General features: G+C 39.1%; 1 protein-coding gene across 6 annotated transcripts in view; it reads left to right on the top strand.

Annotated features, from left to right (window-relative positions):
- rrbp1.L (ribosome binding protein 1 L homeolog) overlaps positions 1-24905 on the top strand; it is a 48412-nt gene extending 23507 nt beyond the window's left edge. Inside the window, exons 3-24 of one of the 6 annotated variants that reach the window (XM_041562114.1) lie at positions 4098-4246; positions 6818-6940; positions 8539-8691; positions 8953-9071; positions 9398-9551; positions 10676-10814; positions 11551-11741; positions 12825-12868; positions 13493-13583; positions 14665-14757; positions 14900-14992; positions 15602-15682; positions 16020-16109; positions 17255-17347; positions 17739-17810; positions 19244-19339; positions 19615-19698; positions 20040-20102; positions 20874-20933; positions 21472-21564; positions 22343-22486; positions 24409-24905. In XM_041562114.1, the coding sequence (XP_041418048.1) occupies positions 4098-4246; positions 6818-6940; positions 8539-8691; positions 8953-9071; positions 9398-9551; positions 10676-10814; positions 11551-11741; positions 12825-12868; positions 13493-13583; positions 14665-14757; positions 14900-14992; positions 15602-15682; positions 16020-16109; positions 17255-17347; positions 17739-17810; positions 19244-19339; positions 19615-19698; positions 20040-20102; positions 20874-20933; positions 21472-21564; positions 22343-22486; positions 24409-24447 (2264 nt within the window). In that variant the 3' untranslated portion in view covers positions 24448-24905. 6 annotated transcript variants of the gene reach the window in all.
- Positions 24906-27009: the final 2104 nt, after the last annotated feature.

Consider the following 27009-nt stretch of genomic DNA (forward strand, 5'->3'; position numbering starts at 1 on the left):
AAATAAACTCTGTTTATTTTCCCTTAAGCAGTGGCTTTCCTAATACTTGGGATCAAGGCCATCTCACTGCTCTATTATTTGTCCTGGGACCCATTGCCGCATAACAAGGTTATAGATGAAAGATTTTATATGTCATCTTGCAAACAATCCAGAAAACCTAAGACAGCTAGTAAGTGTTAGCTCCAAGTATTGTGTTCCAGAAATATCTGAAAGCACATAAAAGCCTTCCCTCCTAATTCACCCTCTCGGGCAGGCCTCCATTCACTGCTGTGGGCCTCTGATTCTGCTTGTGAACTTGTCAGTAGGAGTTAAATTCATAGCTTATAGCATTTTGTCTTGGCATATCTTCTTATAGTTTACCATTGAAGTTACTTGGAAATAGACATTAGTAAATAGCTGGTTGCATGCTGGGGTCCTCTAGTGACCAAATAGAGGTGTAGCCTCAAAAATTCAAAAAAATCCCAGAGGCATGCTCATTATAATAAAAATAGTGTTTATTAATCCATATTAAAAAGTATCAAAAAGTCCCCACATGGCCTAACGCATTTCATGCTTACCTATGACTAAGTGCTAGGTAAGCATGAAACGCGTTAGGCCATTATTTGTACATACAACAACTACACTAGAGGAAAGTTCTGTGCACTGATAATGTTATAGCTTTATCTTCCCCTTCTCTATAACAAAATAAGTGTCATGTTAAAGGGCAAGATGCCAATGCATAGGGCATTTAGAGCTAAACATTGGCACAGAAAGAAGTTTTGTTTTCCATCAGATCAATTGTGGGAGAAAGATGAGGTGATTAAGCAAATTACTAGTCTACCAATTACAGTAGGTTGTTCACCTTTAAATAACTTTTGGTATGATGTACTGAGTGATATTCTCAGACCATTTGCAGTTGGTTTTCATTTTTTATTACTTGTTTTTTTTTTATTAAGCTTTTTATTCTACAGCTCCCCAGCTTGCATTCTCAGCAATCTGGTTGCTAGGGTCCATATAATGCTAGCAACCAAGCACTGATTTCAATAAGAGACTGGCATATGAATAGGAGAGGGCCTAAATAGAAAGACATGTAATAAAAAGTAGCATTAACAATACCTTGTAATTGTAACCTTATGTGTTTTTAGATGGGGTCAGTGACCCCCATTGAAAGCTGGGAAAGTGTCGTAAGAAGAATGCAAATAAAACTGTAAAAACTATAAAAAGAAAATATGAAGACTAATTGAAATGCTGCTTAGAATTAGCCATTCTATAACATACTAAAAGTTCACTGAATCTCCTGTATTACAATCTCTAACCCTGAAACACAGATCACAACTGTTGATACTACTTGTTTATACAGAGCTCCTTATCTCTATGTAAACAAACTCTTCAAATAAAAGTGGGATAGAGGGCAAAGTTGCAAGGGTCAAAAAGCGACCAGTTTGCACATTTTCTAATATAAAAACAAAGGAAAATAGAATATATGGATTTTTTTTTTTTAGCAAAAAGAATTTAATGCTTGTATTTAATTCCAATTTATTTTGTTCTTGTTGATTAACAATGTGTAACTATATATATATACAGTATGTGTTTGTTGTAGGGATTCGGCCAGGATTTGGCCTTTTTCAGCAGGATTCTGAATCGGCCGAATCCTTCTGCCCGGCTGAACTGAATCCGAATTTGCATATGCAAATTAGGGGCGGGAGGGCAATCTCGTGACTTCTTGTCACAAAACAAGGAAGTAAAGTGTTTTCCCCTTCCCACCCCTAATTTTCATATGCAAATTAGGATTTGGTTCGGTATTCATCCGAATCTTTCGCAAAGTATATGAGCGGTTGTCCGAATCCAATAATCGGTGCATCCCTAGTATGTTGCTCCTTTTACTATAGCTTTGGTGATATTTTTCCTGATTTTTGGAGTGTATTGTGTGTTGTGATTCTGAAAACGTTACTAATAGCCGAGGGTCCCATATCCTTTTAAATATCTTGCAGAGATCTACTTTAGGGCTTGTGTTTGTTTCAGATCTCTGTGGGGACGAGGAAGCTATTAAGATGTTTGTGGGAAGGCAGCAGGGAAAGCTGTGCCTGGGCTGGAGATGTATTGCTTCCCAAATGAGCCTGCTGTATGGCGGTTTCTCTATGTGCTGTAAATCATGGATAAAGTGACAAGTTCTTGGAACTCAATACAATCTGCTCTTCCCCTCACAAGTCTCCGTAGCAGATGAACACCATGTTGTATATTTTTCTTTTCCGCCGAGTGCTTTTTATTTTGATTTCCTGAAAAAAGTTCCTCCCCCGCCCAAAATCAAAACTACAAGGGGACACCGTTTTCTCTTGAACAGAACAATAGTTGTAATAAGAATATATGGCTAGTAATGTATCTGATGATGTATGTTTCTTTTATTTATTTTTTTCCCCACTCGTCAGCACATTTTTCATTCTTTAGTCATCATGCCCAATGAAAGGGAATGTCTTGCTTCATGCAATATGAACTCTTGGAAAAATGATCTTGTGGTTTTATTTTGGAGGGGGGGAAGGGTTGCTTACCAAACAACATTTTAGTTGCCAGTGATAGTGAGGCTGCCATTTAAATGCATGGTTGGAGAAAGAGAGAGGCAAAGGGTAAGTGATTAAAAGGAATATAAAATTCGGACTATCTACAGAGTTCCTTAAAGCTAATATCCAATATTACTGGCAGTCTAAAGTAGACTCTGCAGTGAATACTGCCCGACACACAGGCGGTGTCGGGCAGTATTCACTGCACACATGGGGTGGATTTGGTCCCAAAAACCTTTCTCCTTTTTGGATTGAAACCCACCCCGTGGGCACTAAAATAGGCGGATTCCATTGAAGTCAAAGGCATTAGAGGCACAAGCGATATTGACGTTCTGATGATCTGGGAGCTCAAAACTGCCAGATCCATATAAAGCAGTGATCCTCAACATGTTGCTCACCAACCCCTTGACTGCCAAGTGCTTATTTTTAAATTCCTGACTTGGAGGCATGTTTTGGTTGCATAAAACCATATGTATTGCCAACAAGAGTCTCCTTTAGACTGCCAGTCAACATAGGGGCTACAGAACAACTTATTGTGTATATTGCTCTAATGCATCCACACCACATCAAATTAATACTCTTATATACCAAATGACCACCACAAAATACCCAGCTGCCAGTAGTTTGGCTCAGTGCCATGTGTGGATTCAGTCATGCCAGCCAATTGCAACAGTCAGAAGGGCAAGTCACTCAAGTTTTGACTTTGAGAAAAGTTGAAGAACTGACTTTATCAGTTGGAACAAACTTCTTGCAGATGGAAAAATAAACATGGCATTTCAAATGAACCTTCAGCCAGATACATGTTGCTTATGGCTGTGCCCAACAACGGATTTTGTCTGACTGCCAGGTTAAAGAACCTTGAACTGATGATACCTTTTCTTGCAAAGTCTATTTTAACTTTTAACTCTACTGCAGGAGGAGCAAGCTTGCAAGTCTGTACTGCATACTGAAAATTTGACTAATTGTGATATAAAAATTATGAGTGGCCCCTAGGGTTGCCACCTGTTCTGGAAAAATCACCCACCTTTATATATTTTACTTTTCCAACTATTAATTACATTGGGGTCAAGCAACACTTTTACCAGCAGACTGTAAAATACAGGCCAGGTGGCAACCCAAGTGGGTCTATGAACAGGTCCAGCATTGCTGCTCAAAGGCAAATTCATTCTCTTTGCCCGAGGCCAAAGGGTGTTTTGTTTTCTGCTAAAAAAATATTGTTTTAAGGAGAAATTTAAATAGTCATTGGTCATTTTTTTTTTTGTTCGGAGCCCTTGTTTTGGTCCAGTAATGCTGCTTCCCAAGTGTTTGAGTTCACGGGGGATGATTAATGGTACAATAATTATAATTGTATCTGAAATGTTGCCAGAAAGCAAAAGTCATCTGCTGTTTTTGCCTGGAAAACAGAAACATTAACTCAGAAAGCAATGCATTCCTTGCAAACAGGAAATATAAGGTTTTGAAAATAATGTCAATGATTTCATTTTTTTTAGCCAAACTTCATTGTGGTGAGTTTTATTTTGCATATTGAGAAGTGTATCTTCATTGTCCTTTATTCTATAACAGGTGCAGAGGAATGTGAAGGTGCTGTTTATATTCCATACAAGACCCTGGTTCCTACCATCCAAGCAATGTGCTTTAGCAAAGGAGAAGCTCAGAAGCTGATTGAAATACTGGCCGATAAATATGGCATCATGCAGGATACCTGGCAAACGGTACTGTGATTCCAACCCCCTTTTATCTCGGTTTTGTTGTCGCACGTATCACTCGATTCCCTATTGCCCTATTCCAGTAACCATCAGCATCCAATCAGATCTTTCCATTCATCATTATATCCTCACATATATTAAATGCACATTGATTTCCTTATGTCAGTCTACAACTTTTTACCATATTGCTACAGACACCCAAATGTGTTTATATTTTAACTCCCCTGGAACCTATTGGCCAGATTCAATTTGATGAGAAATACTGATCCCCTAATTCAAATCCAGATTTTCCCATGCAGCCAGATGCAATTCAATTAGAAAAACTTATCTCTCTGAAAACTCTTTTTCTACGGGTAAACAACTGGAACTGAATTGGGAGAAACATATTTTATTTTCTTTGCTGCAGGTCTCCGTGCTCTATTTCAGAGTGCAGAGACCTGTGGCTACCCCTGTAAAGACAACAGTGGGTGTTTCGTACCCATTCGCTGACCTGCTCTTCAATGAGATGTGCATGTTCGGGAGTTGTAGAGGCTGCAGTAGGGCCCATTCCTTCCCATGGCAGACAGTAAGGATAGGGCTGCCCTGTGCTCACTAACTATATTAGCATTTTATCAGGAGCAAGATAATTCCCCCTCTCTTGTGCACCGTAGGGATCTTGCATTTCTAGTTGGGGAGAATAGAAAATGAACCCTAATATTTTGTTGATATATTAGTGCTGCAAGGGACTGCTGTTCTTGCACACCAAGCTCCAGTACTTCATTAAATGGATACCTGATCTGTGCCCTTTGCCCAATCTGTTGCCCTTTCTGATTCTCATAAGCATCTTCATTGTTGAACTTTCTAATGTGAGTGCTCGATGAAAGCAGCAGTTCTTAAAACACTTCGTAGCTCCCTGTTTTTAGTTGTCCAATGAATGTCAGTAGATGATATTTCAGTGTATCTCCCTGTGTGCCAAGGTCTGATATGAGAACATGTCCTATATGGCAAGGAGTAGCCCAGGGATTGATGTGGCCAGTGGCAGAAGAGGGAGCAGATGTGTAGGCCTGTAGCCAAACACATGTGAAACACAGCTTGTGTTACAGGAGCAAAATAAATAGCAGACATACCAATGACATTGTTCATCGAGTGCAAAAAAATAATATCCGTTTTTCCTTTTTCCGTAATTTTCTCACAAATACAAAGATTTGAAGAAAAAATTTTGAATTGCAAAAATATCTCCTTAATTGGCTGATACATTGGGTGATAGGCGCTTGTACCTTGTCTACAGAATTTGGAAGAGGCTTGCAAGTTTTTGTCCAGTTTAATAGAAGGTTTTGTTGCTTGGTGAAATCGGGTAACTGTTTTGGTAAGGAAAAAGCAACAAACGATAAAGGAAGTGGAGTAAAGCTTTGTAAAATGAACCTTTAATTACCTCATCTTAGGAATGTAGCCTTCACTTCTATCGGGTCCCTTTTCTTGGCTTCATCATCTGCTGGGGCTTATCTTCTCCAGGGTCTAGAACCTACATCCGCCATCCTCCATAAGAGAGAAAAACATCTAGATACTTCCATTTGGATATATTTCTTACATGTACCCTCTGAGCAGTTCGCATGGCACACAAACACAAGTAGGCAGAATGTGGAGATAAATATGGTAATAAATTGGACCAACTAAAATATTAAAGGGATCCTGTCATCGGAAAACACATCAGTTAATAGTGCTACTCCAGCAGAATTATAAACTGAAATCTGGGGGGGAAGTGATATCACTCCAACTTGCAGTACAGCAGTAAAGAGTGATTGAAGTTTATCAGAGCACAAGTCACATGATTTGGGGCAGCTGGGAAATTGACAATATGTCTAGCCTGTCAGATTTCAAAATTTGCTCTTTTGAGAAATGGATTTCAGTGCAGAATTCTGCTGGAGCAGCACTATTAACTGATTCAGTATCCCTTTAATGAGAAGCACTTTTCATAAATTTGAAGGCGCGTCACATTTAGGGGGTTATTTACTAAACTCCTGAAAAATTCTTGATATTTTTTTTTTTATAAAATCAGAAAGAAATCACACATTTTTTGAAATTTATTAAACACCAAGGATGGAAAAGTCTGATTTAGAAAATCCGGCATCTCAGACCTGTTGAGGTTGCAAATAAGTCAATGGGAGAAGTCCCAATAATTTTTTTTAGGTTTCGTGAAATACCCCGAAGTTTTCTGAGGAAAAAATAAAAATTCTTAGTTTTCATTTGACAAATTCCGAAAAAAATCTGAGTTTGTGCATAGAAAATTTTGGGGAAAATGTAATAATCAATACGAGTAAAAAACCCGAGCCAATTTGATCGGAGTTTGTAGCAGAAAATGTTGAGATAAAATCGAACTTTGATAAATAACCCCCATAGTGTTTACACTGTCAACATGCAGGATAATTTTGTATTCTAAATCTGGGCTAGAGAAATTGTACTTTTCTTTCGGGCTGCCCAAATGTATGGTGCTGCTCACTCTGTCATACCTTAGCAACCATTGTGTCAGATTTTGAATTTTGAATTTTTGAAGTTATGCAAGGATGTGTAACCTATAAAAATGATCAATATTATTCTTAGGCAACTCAAAAAGGAGATCCAATGACTGCTCTTAAACGGGTGGTGGAGGAGAAGGAAAAGTTACTGTTGGCCCAGCATGAAAAGACCAACTCTTATAAGGAAAAGTTTGTGGAAATCAACAAGGTAAGTTATTATTAGCCTTTATTCACTATATAACATTGACATATATGTTATTCAGCTCTTTACAGAGCTCTGTCCTTACTGCAGTGGAGCTTACAGTTGAAGACCCCTAACACACACAGTGTGGGAGGAATCTGGCACACCCAGAAGAAACCCACGCAGACTTGGAAAGAATATATAAATGTCTTGCAGTCATTTCACTGGTCGGAATCAACTTAGGAGCCCACTACTGCGGAGTACCCATAACCACTATACCACAGTGCTCCCACTCTTTCTAGCTTTATAACTAAAAATTAAATAGTTTTAAGCACTTTTCAGTGAGTATTTAACTGTTTTAAACATTCGAAAGCAGTACCAGCCCCTTGCGGTCTGCTGACCTGCTGGTTCTTACTATTGGAACAATGTAGCAGTAGTGAGGAAACAGACTTGTGAAGAAGTGTTCTAGGCATTGTAGGAATTTGGAGTCTTGCCCAAAAAAGAGCTGGCTTCAGATACGTTATTTTACCAGAGGCCACCCATTTAGACTAGAAGAAAGGAACTTTCATTTGAAGCAACGTAGGTGGTTCTTCACAGTCAGGACAGTGAGGTTGTGGAATGCACTGCCGGGTGATGTTGTGATGCTGATTCAGTTAATGCCTTTAAGAATGACTTGGATGATTTTTTGGACAGACATAATATCAAAGGCTATTGTGATACTAAACTCTATAGTTAGTATAGATATGGGTATATATAATTTATGTGAAAGTATGGAGGTGTGTGTGTGTGTGTGTGTGTGTGTATGGATGCTGGGTTTTCATTTGATTGAACTTGATTAAGGTTGAACTTGATTATGTAACTATGTAAAAGTCACAACCAGCAGTGAGCGCAGAACACAGAAATGGACAGAGGGAAACTGCTTTCCGCAGCGATTACACTCACAAAGAACAAAACAATTATTGAACTTTTATGAATGATGTATGTTATATTTTCTTTCAATAGGTAACATTTTTGAGTCTACAATTATTTTAAGTGCTGCCCTGTAAAGCATTCGTAGCAGTACAAATAGATATCTGACCAAGTGTTCAGTGTTCTATAACTGGATCTTCCAACTCCAACTTTGCAAAACATAAGTATGCCATCACCATGATTTTATGATGGTTTTTTTGTATAGACTACAGGGCAATGTCTTCTCATTATTACAGAAAAACAGAGAATCAGGCAAGATTTACCCAACTGGTAAATGTTGCTATTGCAAGCAAGTGAAATGGTTATATCTGTTATAGAACAGTTATGGAACTGGATACAGATGATGGTGCCATCCCGTGGATAAACTACATTTCTGTTTTGTTTTTATATAAACAGAAAATGTAATAGTAAAAGATTAGGGTTTTCTTTTAATTTCTTTGTCAGCATGCAGCCCTTTAAATAATAATAACTGCTACTGGTGATGGTTGTGTCCAGAGACTGTGTTTCCAGCAGTTTACTGTAAATGTTGTAGCTATATATGTGGCATCTGCTATTTTGCATGATTTGACAGAAAACGAAGCGTTTGAAGAAGTTCCTTGGCAATTTTCTACTTGTCCGTATGCCAGTGCATTCACTGTGCTGTGTGTTCTATGCAGGAATTGCAGAGTGAGAAGTCCAAGAGTGTTAAAGAGCAGTCCAAGTTTAAGGAGCAGCTGGTGACACGGGAACAGGAAAACCATGCATTGCAAGCCCGCATGCAGGCCAGCTATCAGGACCATGTAAATGAGACTCAGCAGCTGCAAGCCAAGGTAGGCAGAAGTACCTGTACATGTGTGCCATATTCAACTGAACCACACAATGGCATCTGCAACTCAGAACTTTTTATGGCAGTGTGCAAGTGTACAATTGCAAGCACACAAACATTTGAAGGCCAGCCAGATTTTGAGCCACAAAAATGGCAAATTGCACAGATTTACTGGGTCCCGTCATTTTTCTTGGCTGACAACACACAGTCTTTTTGTTAAAATTCCTATTTTATGATGGTAATTTCTCGGTTTCTCTGGATACAGGTTCGGTCCCTGCAAGAGGAAATCGAGAATGGCCCCAAGGCACAGCTTACTCGCCTCCAGCAGGAGAATTCTATCCTTAGAGATGCCTTAAACCAGGCCACAAGCCAAACCGAGAGCAAGTATGTTTTCCAGTCAAATGTCATGTATTAATTTGTCCTACTAGTCTCCATTGTATGCCATATGTTAATGTCAAGGGCACTCTTGTGTTGGTTTTAAACATTGATCTCTGTTAAATCTACCAATCTAAACTGAATAACTTTCAAATATGTGTATTATATGTGAATAACAAGCAAATATGTGCCATAAAAAAGCAAGTATTGCCACTGCTTGTTTAGTTGCCTATTTGCATGCTTCCTTTGGAACTTTAAAATGTACTTTGTGTAGTGGTAGAAACTTCTGATCCAGTGTATTGCTCTCACTGACTGGTACTTTTTGTCTCTCCCAGACAAAATGCAGAATTGGCTAAACTACGCCAAGAGTGCAGCAAGCTCTCTAAGGAACTTACTGAGAAGTCTGAGTCCTTGCAGCAAGAGGAACAACGTAGGAAGTCCCTTGATGGTAAAATATCATCCTATGAGAAGCAAATCACTCAGCTGCAGGTAATAACAGCATGGCATGGCAATATGTCTAATATTGTATCACTAAATGTCATAGACGTAGAGATCCGCTCGTTTGGCGATGTCACGGATCGCGGGACCACATAAACACACAGATGCGGCTGCAATCCGACAGGATTTTTTAACCTGCCTGATCGAGATCTGGCCGAATTTCTGCCAGAAGCCTGTCGGATGGCCCCACACACGGGCCAAAAGCTGCGTCGGCAGCTTTTATCGGCCCGTGTATGGGGGGCCCTTTACACGTTTATATAATAGTATAATGTTATTATAAAATAATTCTTATTAAATAATAAAACTCTTAAGCTGGCAGTTACCTTGGCCCAACGTGATTGCAATGGCAACAATGCAGCAGTTTGCTTGTTTGGTTTATCAGTGCATGGGTACCTAGCACACTTTAGTTGAAGAGACATATTAACTTTCAGTCAGCATAGCAGTTATCCATAAATGATCTATAGATTGTACCTTGTGAATAAAGCCATACACTGGCATTTTAAAGCCCCTCCAGACTGTTGGCAGCTTATTGGCCTGTGTTTTGGTCTCTTCTGAAAACCAGTCTGACCAATCTTATCGGGTAGGTTTGAAATTCCTGAACACTGGTTCAGGGACGTGGTCCTCTGCTGACTGGTCTCCTATTATAATACGATCATTGACCCGGACGACAAGCAATTGAATTGCCCCAATTCATTTTGGTGGCCAAACAGGGTAAAGACCCACTAATTCAGTGACCTCACTAAATGAGTGGGTGTTAAAGTGCATGACCAACTTTAGGGACACTGTGCTCTGTGAAGTAATTATTTTTTATTTTTGTAAATTTTAACATAAAACAGGTGAAAAAAAAAAGAAGAGTTACATTGATTGGTCTTTTCCCTTTTATATCTATGGTGGTAGTGTTTTGTGGACAATTCTTAATGTAGAGATAAACTTGCTGGAAAACCATTCTCCAAATGTTTCCTGGTATTAAACAATGCAGCTTTCTTTCTTTGGGATGGGTTATTTTCTATTCAAGGGGAAGATTGGTTTCCAGTACCATGCACATCTGCTCCACAGATACCTGTGTATTTCCTGCTTGTGTTGAACTGAAGCTGACATGGGTTACTTTTGTGTAGACATTACAGCAGGAGGGTGATGCCACATTACAAAAGAGATTAGATGAAGTGAATGAAGAACTGCGCAAGTCTCAGAACAGTTACCAGAACCTACTGGCAGACACAGAAAAGGCCAAGGCAGAACAGAAGAACCATGCAGGTGAGGTGCTCTGCACTATTTTGCCACAGTTTGGTTCATATGAGCATAAACAGAGACCTATGATCCTGTTTTAGACAAGGAACATTTATTTAGCCTCTTACATCAGAGTTGTGCAAGCTGCAGCCTCCAGATATTGGAGTACAAATCCCAGCAACGACTGAAAACTCTAAGGTGGTGGTGCTGCTGGTTCCAATAGGTTACTTATCATCGACTTCAACAAAGCTCAGATGTGTACATTTTCTTGCCATGAGGTGGTACCATTGGTAGTTCAAATCTACTGAGGATTTTGTGGTGAGCTCTGTTAAAATGAAGAACTGCAGTTTGACAGCACTCCTACTTGGAGCCTTGTTACAGTTCATCCTGTGATTGGCTGCGGGCAGAGCTATATTTTCTATAAAGGCATATTAAAACAAACATTTACCTTTTTCATTTTTTTTTTTTTTTTCAAAACCCTCAACCCTCTGCTCAATAGTTGCTGACAAAATCCAGCAGCAGAGAGAGTGGGGTTGAGTTACACCTTTCTGATCCAACTGGGGCCATCAAATGGAATATCTTGTGTGTGCACCAATTGAATATGTACAGAGGTGGGCATGTGAAGGGCAGCACTGTCTACAAATGCCTACTACTTCTACTGCCCCTAAAAGTCTGTCAACACTAATGTGCTCTCTCAAGCCTGACATTTGCAGGTTTACATTTCCCTTGTAACAAATCAGATGTGTCTGTTCTTTCCCAACAGATCTTCAAACCAAACTGCAGTCCTATGAAGCAGAAGGCAAGCAGAAATCAGAAAAGCTGGATGATTTGAACAAACAGCTTCAGGAGACTACAGGAGAAAATGCCCAGCTGATGGATAGGATAAAATCTATAGAGGCACTTTTGGAAGCAGGACATAATAAAGATGCTGATAACGAAAAGCAGCAGCAGCAGGTTAGAGATTGTGTTTACACTGCATATGTCCTCCAAAAGGCATTGCATATATAGAACAGAGTGGTATATGTCTCTCAATGTGCCTTAGCCCTTTCTCTGTTTAATGGCAAGGACACATCTAGCATATTAAACACTTCTCTCTGCCAGCCGATTTTAAAGGGGTGCAGACAAGCGAATCTGCTCCAATCAGCTGCTTCATGTAGCTGCCATGACAGCGCAGCTTCCATCTGAGTGCGGCTACGTGCAGGGCAGGATTTACATATCCCCTCCCTTTTATTCACGGAAATTCCCATTGTCTGGACCGGAGCAATGGGGATTGGCACACAGGAAATGTAAAAAACTATTTTATCTTCTGCGAATCCCCAGTGTTTCTGAACCAATGTGGGTGTGGTTGGGCAGCATGCCGCCACCTAAAATCCTGTCGCCCTAGGCCCGGGCCTTGGTGGCCTTTCCACAAATCCGGGCCTGGCTACGTGGAGCTGTGATTGACCTGAAAATGCCTCCTTTCATGTTTCATGTATCTCAGGGCAGCTACAGAAATTTGCTTATACAGCACTATCAACAAGCAGGAGGCATTAAAGAGCGAAACAACACGTTCTACAGATGAAGCATCAATTCAATTTGTAATACATGGATAGAAATGGCGATTAAAAGGAGATCATTATTATCATTCATTTTCAATTGCTCGGACCCAGGTTTCTTAAAACTGTCCCTGAGTAAAAGTATTTGAGACACACTAGGGTGGCTTGTACCTATTATCCAGTTCCTCTTCTATCTGGAAGGGCCTGTATTAGTATATTTACTATACAGAAGTGTAATGCATTCCATATTCCCATGCTTTTATGGAAGCTGTATTGATTGTATTGCATGTGCTATTTAGTGACACACAAGCCAGAGATGTAATAGACAATGGAAAGGGAACAATCAAGCAGCTCTGTATTGCTCATGTGATATGGAATGCAGGGATGGGCACTGTGTGGCTTTCTGCAAATCCATACTCATTCAGGTATTTAGCAAAAGAGAATCTTAACACAAAATAAGAGTGATTAGTGTAACTAATTACATATTTTCTTATTATTACAGGAAGCAAAAGAAGGTGAAATTGCACTAGCACAACTACAGGCCAGGTAACGACACTCCTCACTAATGGGTGATCAGTGGGTACATACAGGAGCACACTTAAAATAATCTAGATATGGTGGATTAGGGAAGATTTTATTTATATGACCCTGTTGAATTGTCAAAGGACTATTTCTTCCCATTCTGTCTCCCTCTACCACTGAACCCAATTCTTCACCCCACAATAGCCAGCCAATTGAAGAAAGGTCTCGGAGGCCCCATGTCCATGTATGATTTGGTAAATATATTATTGGCTGAATTGATTATATATATATGTATATATAAATATATATGTGTATATGTTCAGTTCAGACAATTATATATTTATTAAAAGAGGGTTTGTGCCCAGAGAGAAAGTGTTACACCCTAAATAATGTCCAATGTCTTAGCACCACTTCTCCCCACTCTGTCACAAATTCTTTAATACACACTTAAAAGTCAAGACCATTAGGAAGGCTCTAAGAGGCCCCACTTTCCTGTATGAGTTTGGTGTTAGGGATTGATAAAATGAAGCAAATAGTTCCCCTCACCAACAATCATACACAGTAGGGTAAAACTTTCAAGTGAAGTAGAAGAGTCTTATTTGAAAGTTCTTTTTGTGATTTCCTAATATATATTCTTCTCCACACCAGGCTTCAAGAAAAAGATTCACAGATTGCATCTTTAGAAAAGGAAGCTGCTGAATTAAAAGAAGCGGTTGAGCAACAGAAAAATAAAAATAATGTATGTATGTGGATAAGCTCTACCTTATGTTAGAATGTATAGAAGAAGTGAACATAGGGCTAATTTATCCTACAATGAGTATATAATGGCCTGCTGCATCTTGATGAAAGGCTCATAGACACATATAAATACTGGGAAATTTATTTCTGACATCACATTTGTATTATGTGGAACGATGTATAGGATAATATTTATGCAGAATCCTTAGACAACTGAAATCACACTTCTTATATCATCCAAATACAATTTGGAATTAAAATGCATAAAGGCAAAAATAAATGTTTAAAATATAAAATATTCCATTCATTAACAGGTCTATAGGCTGAACATTTCTTGTAACAACAACACAAAAAAACTACTAATGTCACCCAAATGATACATAAAGTCCCATAGTCATCCAGAGGTTTAGTCATGACAAGTTCCAGCAGCACTTAAACAATATAATCAATATATACGTTTTCACACCAACTCTCTTGTTCTTGAAGTGGCAGTAATTTATATAGCAAACAATATAATTTTCTATATAAATTATTGCCGCTTCAGGAATAAGAGAGGGAATATGACTACTTGTATACTGTTGCTTTAGAATCATGTGACCTGTATGGAAGCTTGAGGCTACAGTCAAATAGGTTAAACACAGATATCCGTTACTATTGGATGTTATATTTAGAGATAGATTTATCAAGGGTCGAATTGAAAATTAGAATTTTTGAATTTGAATTTTGAGTTCATTTTAGTGTAATTCGACTAGGGAATGGTCCAAATTCGATTCCATTTTTAAAAAGGATTATTTGGATAAAATGGATTCTATAGGGCAGATTTGCTAAAGGCCGAAGTGACCAATGCTGGCAAAAATTCGATTTTTTTGATGAAATACGAGCCAACCCCTTGCTAAATGTATTGGATATTAAATGATACCAATGAGTTGGGCTATTATGTAAATTAACCCTTCCAACCCACCTACACACCTTTATGAACTTTTGAGTGCTGTGGTAACATTTCTTACTAGGACACAGGCAGCTGTTTGCTTGTTGTGTGCTTCTCTTTGCCAATGGATAAAAATATATATTCTGATCATTAGGATTTACGGGAAAAGAACTGGCAAGCCATGGAAGCACTGGGCCTGGCGGAAAAGACCTGTGAGGAGAAGCTTAACTCGGAAAAGAAGGCAAAGGTAAGACATGCTGTTCACTAAGAGAACACTAAAACATAATTACAGCTGGCTTCATGATGGCATTAGTCCTTATAGAATTACGGGATAAGAGCTATTAAGATCACATTTATGTTTGACTAATGCAGTCTTTTTTGTTTTGTAGGAAGAGATGATACAACAACTCAATGCAGTACAGACACAGACTAAAGAAACACTGCAGTCACTACTTCCACAGACCACTATAGTCTCCCAACAGGTACAGCATAGGACCATACTTATGGTGGGCTTAGTATTATCACTTAACTGAAATTATAATGTTTGATCGATAGATAGACAGTACCTTCTTACTATTTTTCAAGCTAAAGTTTGGCTTCTGTAAATTAAATGAGCACTAAAACTTGACAAACAAGTAGGTTAAAAACGCTGCACCTTATTTATTGGGGTTCTGTACCAGCCCAAGATGACCACAGCCCTTTAGCAGAGAAGATCTGAGCATTCAAAGATGCCCCTATTTGCTCCCCATTTTATTTTTTGGTGATCCTGTGTGCTGCTTTCAGTTTGAGCTGAGGGACTGACTCACAATTTTGTACGTGCGTGCTAAGCTTAGTTTTAAAACGGCGGCCCATAGCCCACTGAGCATTGCAGTGTTTCCAAATCATCTTAGAAGGTGGGGTGCTCCTGTGCACAGTTTTAAAGGGCCAGATCAATAATCTAATAGATATACTATTGCATGTAACTGGCATCCACCCTGGGATCCATTAAGGGGCTTGTCTCTTGGTCTGGAAACCTCTGCGTAAGGATATATATATATATATATATATATATAGACACTTATGGTCGTTACAATGGTTTTGTGTGCCCGCAGTCATACAGTGAATGGTTACAGGAGTTCCGACAGAGTACGTCAGAATTACTCAGCCAGCAGACCGAGAAAGACAGTTCTTCGGTGAGTAATGAACTGGAGTGGTTGAAAAAGCTATTTGGGAAACTGAACAGCACATTCCTGGATCTAGAACTGTGGTGAATGTGCATAGTACACCGGGTATATTCTAAAGTAGAGTTAGTTGTGCTTATTACTGTAGTACCAAGGCCACAGAAATAGTATTTTTTTCGTGGGTATCGTATGTACCCTTCTGCATATGGGGAATGAATGCTATATTGCTTGCCTCTTCTGAAGCACCCACAGATGTCTTCTCCAAATGTTTCAGTACCTTCCTTTTAAATGCTCATCAAACACCAAATAATACAGCACGTCATTCTTACTTGCATTCATTTTTGTCTAGGAATTACAGTTTAAATTAAAAGAAGCAGAAGATGCACAGAGCGCCTTACAGGCTGAATGTGAGCAGTACAGAACCATTCTTGGAGAAACCGTAAGTAGACTTTTATTCAAATGTAAGTGGTATGCACACACAGGAGCTTGTGCTTACTAGTTGCTTTTCTTAAAGGAGTTGTTCACTTAGAAATGTAACTTCTAGTATGTTTTAGATGGCCCCCAACCCTTTTTATCTTTTTTACCAATGAGCCACATTTAAAGGAGAAGGAAAGTCTGTTTGGACTTGGCAGTGCCAAATGTTAGGCACCCCCAGGTGATTGTATTGACTTACTTGCGACCCCGGGAAGTTGCTCCTATCGGCAGAAAACTGTATCAGCCCGGTGTATTTCGAGCAAGCGCCACAGAGCGATTCTCTTCCGATGTTTACTTTCTTTAAATTTACTGGGGCAAACACATGCACAGTAGAATGACATGGCCGACTTTTTAGTTAGAAGATCTCTCGTGTTGCTCACTGGTATAACCCCCGGGCCGGTGCAGTTTTCTGCCGATAGGACCACTGGCCCGGATTTTCAGGTAAGTCAATACAATCACTTGGGGGGTGCCTAACATTTGACACCTCCAAGCGCAAACAGACTTTCCTTCTCCTTTAAATGTAAAGAGAGTTGGGGAGCAACACAAGCATAAAGAAGTTCCTGGGTGGTGGTGCAGAGTAAGTGCTGTGATTGCCTATTTGATAGCTCCTATGTGAAATAGTTGGCTACAGAAGGCTCTTGTTTGGCAGAAAATCTGTTTTTTGTGCAACCAAAAACCACTTGTTGGGGACCACTGTTGGTGCAGAGTGCAAATTACACTAGTAACAGGCAGTGGTTTGAATTAGAAACTGCTATATGAATAGGAGAGGGCTTGAATAGAAAGATAGTAATAACAGTAAAATTGTAGTCTCACAGAGCAATACTTTTTTGGATGCCCGTATCGATGACCCCCATTTGAAGTAAAGCAAATAACTAAAAACTATTACAAAAATGAAGACTAGTTGAAAAGTTGCTAGGAATTGGCCATACTATAACATACTAAAAGTTATCTAAAAGGAGGTGAACCATCCCTTTAATGGTTTCATATAACATCACAGGGTTGGCTTCATCTATAGTTATCTTCGACTAAAGGCCATGCCAGATGACATTACCAGTTATATGGCTTTTCTGGTCATTCATTTAATGCTTTTTCTTCTTTTTATTTTAAAAGGAAGCAATGCTTAAAGCTCTTCAAAAGAGCGTTGAAGAAGAGGAGCAAGTATGGAAGGCAAAATTAACAGCATCGGAGGAAGATCTCAAAAAGGTTTAGTATATTTTCATTTGAAAATGTATGTTCTGTTTGACCACGATAGAGTTGGAAATTCCTGACCCAGGGCTGTAATTATGGCAACTGTTCTGTGCTCCCCCCATAGCTTGTCCCAAGGTGAGCAGCTGTAGCTATGGACGGTTGGTATAGTAGTGCTATGTGGCAATGGCAGATAACTTGGCTTGATAAATACTTTATATCAATGTGTCTAGTCTATTTGCTTGTTTAAAATTACCAGCACCCAGCCAATATGTTATGTAAACCACTATGGCTGCTGCATTTCTAACACAAACTATGTAAAGGAGTATGTGGCATATTCTGTCATTTATTTCCTCCTCGAAGTTGCATTTACATCAATTACAATTCATTTTCCTGTATTTCTTTCTAGTCACATTCTCAGGTCAAAACACTAGAAGAAACTGTGGAAAAATTAAGGTCAGATATTCAAAGCACAGAACAGGTAAGCAAAGTAATGTTGTGTTTTTACATGTTAATGTTATACACAGAAAATTTAGCCATTTGGCATGCTGTGGGCAACACTATCTTCTAACCTCCTGCAATATATAGTTATCACATCTCATACAATTTGTTATATGCTAAGAGCTATGAATCCATACCAGGCTGCCAAAGTGGTTCACCTTTATGCAGGTCCGGACTGAGAATTAAAATAGGCCCTGGCATTTCAGGTACACAGAGGCCAAATCAGCCCACATAGAGGTCCAAACAGCTCCCACCAGCCCACTAAATACTGACTTTCTATGGGACCTTATAGCAGCCCCTCTGGCATTTGCCAGAACCCACAGATTCCCAGTCCGGGCCTGATTGCCAGAACCCACAGATTGCCAGTCCGGGCCTGCCTTTATGCCAATTTTGGTTTCCAGAAGAGTTACCCTGAATACATAGATTGTAGATATCTATTCAATGCGAGATACATTTTCCTTTATAGCAGAAAATTGCCTGCCTGTATAATACTTTCATATGTATAAGCTTCTTACAGGTGTTGTCCAATGGTTTTAAAGGAGAACTAAACCTCCCTTACCAGAAAAAGCCCCCCTTTACTGCCTGGCATTTCCCCCTCTCCCTATATACACCGTGCGTTAGTCAAAAAAAATCTGACCCTTAAATGCAGCGCAGGGGAGCTCCAGGGCTCCATCTTCCGCCGATTCGTATTCTTTCGGGACTAAACGCTGATACGAAGCCTGCGGAACCATGCACAGTTGGGCCAAGTCAGGAATTCGCTTCAACTGTGCATGCTCAAATCTGCGCAGAGTCCCGAAAGAATACAAAGCAGTAGAAGATGGTGCCCTGGAGCTCCGATGCTCTGCAGTTTAGGGTCAGATTTCTTTAAAGGTTCTTTTATGACTTTAGCTCCCCATAGACACAACGATTCTTCTTGCCGAACGACCAATCCTTCGAAATTATCGTGCGGTTAGTGGGATTCGAACGATCAACCATCTTACGATTTTTCAGCCGACATCTGTCAGGAAATTGATCGGCCAGGTTAAAACATCTTTGTCGGCCCCAGTGCAATCTATCTATGTTTGCAGGGCCAAGCAGGCAGCTCCCCTTTGTTTTCCTGGCAAATTGGTCTTTTTAGTTGATGGTCAATTCGTACAATCGTTCCGAGAAAATCGTGGTCTCACGATGAGGATCAGTTCTTTTAAAAATCTCAACATCTATGGCCAGCTTAATGCACAGTGCGTATGGGGTGGGGGGCATGCCAGGCAGTGGAGGGATTTTTTGGTACAGGGTTTTAGTTCTCCTTTACGGTGTATAGTGGTTTATTTTCAGTGAAGAGGCATGTTTTTTTCTTTTTGTAAAATTTGAAGATGTTCCCTGCATGTAATTAAGCAGCATGTTCACTCACCAGGATGTACCTGTTTATGTCTTTAGCTAAAAGAGTGTATATCTTTGATGGAGGCTCAGCTGGAGAGCCAGATGAATGCAAAAAGCACAGAATGCCAGACTTATTCAAAAGAAATAGAGAGTGTAAGTATTGAAGCAACCTGTTTCCTCTGTCAGATTACAGGAAATATGAGTACAATAGGGCAATGGCACACACAATGGCTCCAAATTGTGTGAAGCAGCCCCATAGATTTGTACATCACCCAAGACGCAGGTCACATGGAAGCAGCTGTTTTCAGTAGAATTTGTATCCAATATTTATTGCTCTGATCTATTGTAGTTGTAATTAAGTTAAAATATTATTACCATCTTACTGTCGTTTCTATTTAATCAATTCATTAATTAAACTTATCTTTCAGTTGCAGCAACTTTTATCAGAATCTCAGGAACACCTAGATGCGACTAAAGCAGAAGCAAGGAAGCAAAGTATAGAACTGTCTCTGGTGAGTCCATAAACATAAAACAGTTAGTATATGCTCTAGGTTATTGTTCAGAATTCCTATGCAGTGTTCTATGATAATACACTTGCTTTAAGACAGCAATATGAAGGCCTTTACTAATTTACCATTCTGTATCACTAGTTGGTGTTTCACTAATTTTGTTTTCTGGACTTGCTTATCTGGGGACTGGTTTACAACTAATTTTTTTTTATGTGTGAGGCTTTTTCTTAACCTTAAAATGGAATATTGCTATCTGGTCATGATACATCATTGTATCGCAGTTCCTACTACAGATATTTATTTCTGCTTGTGTTAAGTATTTACTCCCTGTTTTTGTCCATTAGCTCCGGCAACAGCTCGGTGAAATTCAAAATCATGTAAATGATACGGAAAAACATGGTTCACAGGTTGGTGACTTTTCACAGAGATAGATTTTGTAGTTTATTTCAAAATGGCAATGTCACATGGATGACTTTCTCCCCTTATAATGAATTTGCAGAGAACGATTTCTCCAAATGAGTGGAAACAGAGCCCCGTTACTGGGCAAGCAATATACACATGTATCTTCTGTTTAACCCTGACTTACCCAGCTCACTCTTATTTCACTAGTAAAATTTAGATACATATATCCATCATATAATATGCATTCTTATCTGGAAATCCCTATTTTGGTTTTTTGAAAACGTTTTTCTTTTACTTTTCTCCCAACAAGACACAAACAAATTGTTTGGGGGTTGGCATTTGCAGTACTTTGATTCAGCTTTTGAAGGTGCAAGTTAATACATCAAAGTGAACATATTCCATAAAAAGTTCTGAATACCATAACATAGTAATATTGCGAAAAACATCCTTATTTGTAACGAACACAGTAATACATATATAAATAACAAACCAAAGTGGTTTCGAGTCCAGCTTGGTCTCTAATCAATGAGCAAGTGTGAGCAGTAATGGCTCAATGGAATAGGAGGAAGGAGACACTTCTCATTGAGTTTACTGAATAACCCCCAAGCAGTGAGTATATAATGCTGTATTCAGTGATGTGTTTGTACAATGCATAAAATGAGTCGCTCTTTGCAGGCCTTTCCAGTGAACTTTGTTATGCACTAGGAGTGTGGTTTGTTTTTATTTCTCTGTTTTTGGGATGAATAATCTAAAACAACTGTTTTTTTTTTTTTCAGAACATGGAAGTACCAAAGGCAAATTGTGAAGATCAGAGCACTTTAGCAGAAATGCAAGAGGTAAGAAAGCAAATGAAGGGCATACTTTAAACCGTGTGCCCCATGTTATACTGTTCACTAAAAATATTCAAAGCCTAAACTTAAGAAAGGGTGCTATTTCAGTATTCAAACCCAAACTGGCAGATGATCAGCCCATTCATTGGACTAAAATGATGCCCAAACCAAATCAATATATCAAATAAAATCAATGCAGATATAGGCCAAGCAGAAAATGAACATTATACAGTGTATATTGTAGTCATGTGACCAAACTGTTGTCTAGTACAGTAACTAGTTTAGAAAACTCAGATGTTGAGAAATGCTGTGGTCGCCACTTTCACTATTGAGTGATAGGTGCTGAGAATTTGGTGCCACATTCTGGTCAACTGAAAGTGCTCCCAGTGCCATTACCCTTAGACCAAACCTGAACAGAAGTGTTCAAGTCTCCCTGTAGTGTTGAATACTTTGTCTTTGTGCTCTGCTTGATGTTTTTTGTTTGGATATGAAATAACCGGGTAAACCTTGTAACGTATATATCTATGAATTTTTTAAACTAAAGCAGAAATCAGTGCACAGTTTGCAGGAAGAACTGGAAAAGTTAAAATCAACAGAAGAGCCATCTTCTGGCACAGACGAAGTGCAACAGATCAAGGTTTGTGTGTTTAAATGTATATCCGATATATAGACCAGTTTTGTCATTAGCAAAGATGACAGAAAATTTCCGGGTTGTTAGGTACCCCCCAGTGCTTCTAGTTTCTTGTTTACTAACTCTTTGCTGATGCACCTCCTCCTCTTCTTCACTGGCCCAGGGTACTTTTCATTGGAGCGTCACAACACCATATTGTTCTGATTCCCAAGCATCCCCTGCTCCTATTGAAGCAGGGCACACGCAGTATAGGAAAAGATGTAGAAGTGTTGTACTGCACATGAACTGGCCCAAGGTGCTGCTGGGAATGTTTGGGACAACATAGATAATGTTCTGCATGAAATATCCCAGACTGGTATAGATTTTGAAAAAGAACCATGAGCAGGGAGTAGAAAATAAAGGACTAGAATCACTGCCTGGCAATACACCAGTGATTCTAGTTTTTGTTCTCCTATTAAATACTAATACGAGTAACATAAATATTATGTCCTATAAAATATTTTGCATAATACGAGTAACACAAATGTTATGTCTTGTAAATAATGTTGTAGTTGTCAGTACTTGTTACATCACATATATATTATGAGAAGTGATTTCCCCCAGCTGAAAGCAGGTCACATCATAATACAGCTCACACTGGTTTTGTTACTTTTTGCTCATGGAACTGCTCAGCAACTTCCGATATACGTTTACATTAAAGTAGGGAGCATCCTCCCACATGTGCTTTTATTGATGAGTTGAGAGTGCTTCCGACTAACCATTTCCCGCACTAAACACATTGTAGGAAAGACTTGAAAAGGAAAAAAAACTAACACGGGACTTAGGTCAAGCATCTACCAAACTGTTACAGCTTTTGAAGGCCTCTCAGGAAGAACTAGCTAAGGAAAAAGAACATAATAAAGGCCTGAAAAAACAACTTCACCAGACGGTACTAATTTCTTTCACTTCACTGCTGTTGTTTCATCTCCATTCCAGAATATCCCTGACTAAACACACTAAACCCACTAACTACTGTACCTCTATCTCTTTCTCTCAGGAGGATGTGGTGAATGTGCTGCACTTCTTGTAGGGGAAGATATTCTCAGCTTTGTGCCTGTGCTTTTCCTTCTTATTTACTGATTTGAAAAGGGCAGTTTCCTGTAGACTGGCTAATATTAGCAATGAGCATTAGGCCTTACACATTAAATAGTCCCCCATAGGCGAATCTGAGAAGACATCCATGTCTTCTTCATGAAATAAAGTGGTAAATGCACAAAATGTATAAAATATATCATTCTCTCCTAGTTCTATGTAGCAAGTTGTACTCTTACCTCCCATTGGAAGTTCATGAATTCACCTGGCCCTTTCATAATCCACTAAAGTGGGCTTTAAAGATAATCCACTAAAGCCCTTTAAGTGAACAGTTAAAGGGCACCTATGGCTGGAAAATATTTTCCCTGACTGGAGGTGTGTATAGTTAGGGAAACCATACCATTTAGTGCAAAAAATGCTCCTAACAAGCGATATGCCATCAGCACCAAGAGGGAGCTCCTGCTGTGGGTGGCCATGTTTAGGCAAACACATAAACTTAATGACAGAGCTTTCCAGCCTGCTTATAAATATTGTGTGTGTGTGATGTCTTGAGAGCATTATTTGCATGCTTGTGTCTCAACATAGCTGTCCGAAGCAGCAGCTCCCTCTGTAAGCTCCCTTTTTTTGCACAGAATTGTATTGTTTCCCCTAACCAGAATGTAGGCTCTATTAGCCGGCAAACCAATAGGCACCCTTTAAAGGAGAAGGAAAGTCATTTAGCACTTGGGATGCCAAATGTTAGGCACCCCCAAGTGAATGTATTTATTTACCTGAAACCCCGGGCCGGTGCTCCTATCAGCAAAAAACTGCACTGGCACGAGGTTATTCCAGTGAGCATCATGGATCGATTCTCTTCCGGCTTCTTCTTTCTTCAAATTTCCCGGGGCAGACACATGCGCAGTAGAACAAAAAAGCCGACTTTTTAGTTAAAGTTCGGCTTTTCACTCTAATGCTCATGCGCAGCTGCAAGAAGAGAGAAGCCAGAAGAGGAGCGCTCCATGGTGCTCGCTGGAAGAACCCTGGGCCAAGGGTTGCCACCTTTCTGTATGGCTGAGACCAGGCAGGGGACGGGCCATATCAGTGGGTAGGGCCATGACTTAAATGGAAGTGTGCTAAACAACTTTCCCTCTCCTTTAAATTACAATTAGTATTCTATTAACTGACAATACTATTATCATCTTTGTCTCTGCTTGTCTGCACTTGAAGTTTGCAGCGAGCTACACTGAGTAGCTGCCACTTTATCCCAACACAAATAGCCTATCATAGTCTTTAGGAATCCTTACTGAAGCAATCTGACTCCTGTTTAAACACTATTTCAGAACCATCCAGTGCATCCCAGCCAATGTGAGTTAAATCAAAATATGCCATAACAATCAACCTTATAGAATGAGCCCCAAAAGAACATCAGATATAACATGCATATATATATATATGTACAGTGGTGTAACTAGATATTACTGGGCCCCACAGCAAATTATTTTTCAGGCCCCCAAAATGTCTAGAGGTTGACCTGTTTTACCCATATTTAATGAAATTGTATATGAATCGGCCTCATGGGGCTCCTATACCTCCTGGGCCCCCCTGCAGCTGCAGGGTCTGCCTCCTCTATAATTACACCCCTGTATATGTATATATCCCCTAAACTTTTAAAAAAAACTTATATAGAAGGATTAAGCCTAGGGCAAAATAAAGTGCACTTCTCTGTTACTTTTAGCTGTGCATTATAGAAGTGATATGTACTCCTCTTTCATATTCAAGCCTTTTATTCTCTGCTTTCAGGGAGAAGAAAATGACTCTAACAATGGGACATCAGTTTGACACATGAATTTTTCTTTTCTTTTTTTTTTTTTTACCCAAATGCCTTAAACATTCCTTCCTTGAAATTAAAATAGTAATAACCTTCTAGTGAGCCAAAACACTTCAGAAGTAACGTTATATACCTTTTTTTTTATATGAACAAAATACATGACATGTTGAATTAAAAAAACAGACCAAAAGAGCACAAGAATGTGTGTGTGTGAGCCAATTCCACAAACCCACTCCTCTACCCTATGGAGAGCAGGGAACGTGGGCGTTGTGCAAAGGGAACGACTCTATGCTGTGTACAGGAAACAGTGCAATCTCTTTATTGTTTGTCTTTTGAGTGATGATGGATGAACGGAAGCCAAGAAGTGATTATGAAGATGCCTAATGTATTGGAACTGGTCTCCAGTATAAAACCATGTGAATTGTTTGATTCCTAAATGCCATTAAAATGAAGATGTGTCCAAATGGAAGAGCTGTATTTAGTGCGTGTTTCTCTTTTAATATGTAACCGTTGTGTTTAAGTGCTTCATTTTGTGTCTCGGCATTTATATAACGTATAATTAAATCTGTTCAGCGCGAGGGCCAATACAGACGAGTATCACCAGTGTATTGCTACGTTTACATGAAAACTGCATTGTGTGTTTAAAGGAGACATTTTGTGTAAAAAATAAGAATGTACCAGTGCATTATACTCATTTAGATATAGAAAAATTGCGCTCAAAGTAGTGTTTCAGGCTGATTTATTGAATATTTCTGCAAAAACTCTAATAATTCCTCCCTTCTCTTCCACTTCCAGCTCCCTGAATTCCCAGGCTGTGCAGGGGAGCCGGCACTCTCAGCTCACTGCACTGTAGGACAGGAACCAATCAGCAGCTAGCAGGACCTGATAGGAAACTGAAGCCTGTCTGTACTTGTGTGACTGCAGGGCTGTGATTGGCTGTCCCCCTCCTACTGTGCTTCTGGCAGGGACTGTCAGGACCTCATTTGAAACACAGACAGGGAACATCTATAGGGAGCTCCAATAAAGGAGCTATTTTTAAAGATATTATTTTTTAGCACCATGTAAAAGTAACACCATATATTACTCATAATTGCCTACAAAATTCGGGTTTTTTCATTTACCCTATATGTCTCCTTTAAATATCCCACTAGTCCATACACAGGACCAATACATTCACAAAATATGTGAGCTGCTGAGCAGGAGTTTGGCACTACTACACTGGGGAATGACTGGACGTCTGCATAGAATCCTTACTGCCATAATAATGCATATATAAAGCATGAATATTACTGATGCCTACTTGCAGCCTACAGATTTGTTATTGCTACTGAATCTGTTGAAGAAAGCAAACCTCATCTTTGGGGGAGCAAAGCATGTAGACATTTTTAAAGATAATGGGGTAAATTAAAACGCTAATTGCTGCCCTATAATACAATGTAACGGATAGGATATAAGAAGATTACTCAATGAAGCCAAATACAAAAAAAAAAGAAGGCAGCCACAAAAAGAATCCATGGAGGGGTGAAAAGTATGAGATGCAAAAAAGGTATCTGCAATTCAACATGGGTTATTTATCAAAGGTCCAGTTATAGAGGTTTGTGAAGTTTTTGTTATACCTCAAACTGAACTCGGATGTTTCCTGATTTAAGAAAAAAACTCGAATTGAAAAAACTTGAATCGGTGACTTTGTGTTTAAAAACCCAGAAACTCAAATTAATTGAGTTATTCTGCGGCGAAAAAAACTCAAATTACTTGAATTAATGAGGTTTTCGAGCAAAACTCACTGAAAAAACCCCCGAACATCATGTAGGCTTTTAACATTTTCAAATTGTTGAAGGGACCTCTGCCATTGACCGCGACAGGTTTTAGATGGAGTATTTTTGGATTCAAACTATTTACAGGTTCGGGGTATAATAGATCTCAGAAAAATTCAAGTATATTTTTTAAAAAACCCTGAAAATTCGAGGTTTTTTTTTTAACCCAAAAATTTGTTTTTAACTGAAAACGACCCTTGAAAAACTCAAAGGTTTTTTTTTTTTTTTTTTTAGAAATTTGAAAGGCGTATTTATCAAAGATGAACTTTCACTTTCACCCATTGATAAATACTCCTTTAAAAATCCCATAGAAATGAATGTAGAGTGGCGGAATTTCACTCTAGAGCACTGTGGCGATCTCTAACTTTACTCTTTGATAAATATACCCCAAAGTGTTTGGGAAAACAGAACTCGACCTTTACTGTCAGTATTACAATAAGCCTCATATCACTACCATGGCTCAGTAATACACAGAAAGATCCAAGATAAACTACAGCCTTGAGTAAACTCCTCCTGTGTGTATAAACAGATGATTAGTAGACAGACAGACCATATAGTCTTTGCCTATACAAATACATAAAAGGCGAAACATATTAAAAACTCCATTTGTAATAGTCACGTGGTCTCTTTTGCTGGGGGTTTCGGATAACAGATCTTTCCGCAATATGGATCTTACATAAGTCTATTAGAAAATTATGTAAACATTAAAGGGATACTGTCATGGGAAAAAATTTTTTTTTCAAAATGCATCAGTTAATA

This window comes from Xenopus laevis, chromosome 5L (assembly GCF_017654675.1).
Source record: "Xenopus laevis strain J_2021 chromosome 5L, Xenopus_laevis_v10.1, whole genome shotgun sequence".
Taxonomy (NCBI): domain Eukaryota; kingdom Metazoa; phylum Chordata; class Amphibia; order Anura; family Pipidae; genus Xenopus; species Xenopus laevis.